The sequence below is a fragment of the Festucalex cinctus genome, chromosome 21, assembly GCF_051991245.1.
Source record: "Festucalex cinctus isolate MCC-2025b chromosome 21, RoL_Fcin_1.0, whole genome shotgun sequence".
Classification (NCBI taxonomy): Eukaryota; Metazoa; Chordata; class Actinopteri; order Syngnathiformes; family Syngnathidae; genus Festucalex; species Festucalex cinctus.
Window position 1 is genome coordinate 19187847 of NC_135431.1, and position 3438 is coordinate 19191284.

Sequence of the window (3438 nt, forward strand, 5' to 3'; positions counted from 1 at the left end):
ATCCATTCCATCTGAATGCATCGTCAAGCTGCCAAAACTTAACAGAAACCTTTATTCAAATTCTTTTTGATTGAAATTGACAATTATTTTAAGTCTCTTAAATTTGTAACGAACAAGAAATGTCATTTGATAATTAATATCCATGCAAAATGATTAAAAAAAATATATATGAAAAAGTATGTTATTGTTTGCCTCCTCCCACCAGTTTTTAATTTTAATTTTCATTTCATTTTATTATGTGATTCATGTAAATTGGATTGACTGGTATTGGTATTATTCTTCTATGTTCAGTAAATGTACAAAAAAAATGACGAAAAGTGCGAAATTCCACATACATAAATGCAAATTTATGGGAATGAAGCCATTTTTTCTGGTTTTCATTAACAAAACCAGGCTTTATATTTTGCCAATTAGGCATGAAAACATGAAAGAAAAAGCAACGATAACTATTTCTGCTTGTGGTGAGTATTACATACGTATTTGTATAATTTTATTTGAGATGTATATTTCTGTTTTCCCCCTAGTGTTTTGTTTAATGTTTATGTGTTGAAAGGTACTTGTTTGATTTACTTGAAGTTTGAATAAAGTTTGTTAAAAACAAAACTTTGACACAAAGCAATGATACAGAGTAGACTAATTGGTCTTTTTTTTTTTGCCTGCGTGTGTGCGTGTGTGCGTGTGTGACCCTGCAAGATCGGTGACGCGCATGCGCAGAAGATCCTGCCATCTTGGATCGCCAACTACGGCAACTACACTAGAACAAATAACTATATGCGTACGCGATAGTGCGTGTTTGTAGAAACACGATACAACATGAAAAAGAAACATAGATTATTGATGCATTTTAAAGTAACTAAATAATTTTTAATCCTATAAGAGGAACACTTTACTTTTGACCTCATTAAATTATAGTGAGTCTGCATTACTTTACAGTAAGTCTGCGGTGGTGTGTTTTAAATGACCCCCCTGCCTCACCCACCCTCAAAACCTATCCTATGATATTGGCCACATATTGTTCTAAAGACAATAAAAATACTGTAGACTAAACATAAATTATAACAATGAAGACGCCCTAGGAATGTAATGGGGTCAAAAATAAAACGTTCGTCTTTAAAAACTGTAAAATTAAAATCGTTTCTTTATAATGCATCAACAATTAAGATTTAAATTTTCAATGATGTATCATGGTTTTACAAACCCGCGTTATCGCGCAGGCATGAAACGGTATTTTGTTCTAGTGGGCTTGCCGTAGTTCGCGATCCAACCTGGTGGGATCTTCTACGCATGCGCGTCACCGATCGTGCAGGGTCACCGATAGAGTCTTGACAGACAGTAAAAAGTTGGTTCGGTGTCCTGGGGAAGAAATAGAAGTGCGCACTCACTTCCTGGTGGATCATTTCCTGCAAAGAATAAAAATACTGTTTTTACCCGTCCAGTTTATGTCCAGCTCTCGGTGGTATAATGAAACACTATTTTATTTAAAGTTACGTGACTCTTCTGGTTTTTGTTCATGAATAATAGACACCTCCATGTCCAGACCGCCGGTGCTGGTGAGCTAAAAAGCCTCGGTATGTAGTTTTAGCATCCTGGCCAGCAAGCTATATTACTGTGATGAAAAGCCATCTAATGAACTGTAGGCCTCAGTTTACTTGTTAACTCTAGGCAGCGATATTACAAAATGTTGTTCCTGTGACATTGTGCAATGATGGTGTGTATCGTTTGTTGTAAAATGTTTTCGTCACAGTTGTATTGCAGCAACAGTTAGTCCTCTTAGAGATGTGTTTATAAAGGTTACAGTTGCTGGTTTGCGACCAACGTTCTGCAATATAACTCGGTTTTAAACAATGGTTGTCTGCATTTTAAGGTGTTTATTTTATTTATTTATGTATTTTTAAAGAAACGTCATACAATTAAAGGGGACGCCAGGCCATCTCACCAATAGCAGCGCTGTTGTGTTAGTAATATCTGTTCATAACGCCAATCAGTTAATACAGGTATACTGTCAATTCAAATTGTGGTTCTCCTTTAACAGTAGGTGGCTGACTTGAGCTAGTATGTCGTTGGCGTTACAGTCTACCGACATGCTTGAGACGCCTCCGGGATATCCATTTGAGGAAATTAATTATGAAGACATTGAAGTAGAGGAGGTAGGCTGTGTTTATTTTTGTGGTCTTATTACTCCTGCCACAAGATAACACCCATTGTAAACGTTTTATTTTCAGGTGGTGGGCAGAGGAGCTTTTGGTGTGGTTTGCAAAGCCAAGTGGAAAGGCAAAGACGTTGCTATCAAGACCATTGAAAGTGAATCAGAGAGAAAAGCCTTCATTGTTGAGGTATGCTGCTGTAGCTTTTCATAACGGAAAAAACATTGACACATTTCTTCAATATAAAAGCACTAAGTTTGTTGTTTTGGCACAGATTGTCCTGCAAGGTAGACAGTAATTCTGACTCAAATAATTTGTACTTTTTAAAGCAATGGTTCTCAACTGTTGTCACCCTGGGACCCACATATTCTTATTGTTTCAAAGTTGTGGCCCGTTTTATGGAAGTTAAAGGGATAGTTCGGATTTTTTGACATAAATCTCTATTTCATCCTCACCTCCAGTGTGTGCGATCATCACTGACTTACCACTGACAGTGTTCTGTGACAAGAGTTCGGCTCCTGTGTTGGACGAGAAGAAAATAGGCCGGCAGCTTGGCTGGGGTCTTATAAATAAAGCGTTTTTCTTCCCAAACAAGTTGTGTTCAAAAGAGTGACACATTTGCATCACAATACTCTTTTCCTGAAAAAATCAGACGCCATTACCGCCCGGTACTATTTTTCTGTTCGTTCGTATCACTGCGCGGCGCCCCGCATGCAACCGCGCACTAATACACTAGTTGTTTGGAAGTGTTTACATGACGCGAGACAGCTAATGGAGAACAACGGCGAATAGTATATAACTTTACGATTGGATACGCTGGTTGTATTATATTATTCTCTTTGTAAAAATGGTGCGGATGTGTAGTTTCCCGGGCTGTACCAATAACAGTGCCTCTGGATCTCTGCACACTTTGCACCGATTTCTGAGCACGGACATAGCCATGAGGCAACTTTGGCTTCTTGCCATCGGATGCAGTGTGCAGACGAAACTCAAGAAGATAAAAACGCTCCGTGTGTGTAGTCCGCACTTCAGAGACGACGATTATGTTGCCCCATGCCCAGGATGGAGGAAGAAACGTGTTTTGAAGAGCGCTGCTGTCCCTGCATCCCAAGTAAGAAAAAAGGTTTACAAGAGAACAAGTCATCTAGCAACAGTAGTTGTGTTTTGCAAATCACTCAATGTCATAAAACCAGTGAAGCTTCTACAAAACATAACTTTATATTTGTAGATTTTTATTATTGTTGTCAGCAAATTACATGGACCTGTGGATGATCCAATATTTCTATGAGTAGTC

At 38.2% G+C, this 3438-nt stretch overlaps 1 protein-coding gene across 9 annotated transcripts in view; it reads left to right on the forward strand.

Annotated features, from left to right (window-relative positions):
* Nucleotides 1-1352: 1352 nt before the first annotated feature.
* map3k7 (mitogen-activated protein kinase kinase kinase 7) overlaps nucleotides 1353-3438 on the forward strand; it is a 256484-nt gene continuing 254398 nt past the window's right edge. For 3 of the 9 annotated variants that reach the window (XM_077510677.1, XM_077510683.1, XM_077510682.1), the window contains exons 1-3: nucleotides 1353-1568; nucleotides 2033-2147; nucleotides 2223-2333. In XM_077510677.1, coding sequence (XP_077366803.1) covers nucleotides 2055-2147; nucleotides 2223-2333 — 204 coding nt within the window. In that variant the 5' untranslated portion in view covers nucleotides 1353-1568; nucleotides 2033-2054. Of the gene's footprint in view, nucleotides 1569-1897; nucleotides 1955-2032; nucleotides 2148-2222; nucleotides 2334-3438 lie in introns of all 9 variants that reach the window. The other 6 variants (XM_077510684.1, XM_077510685.1, XM_077510681.1 and 3 more) reach the window with 5 other exon arrangements.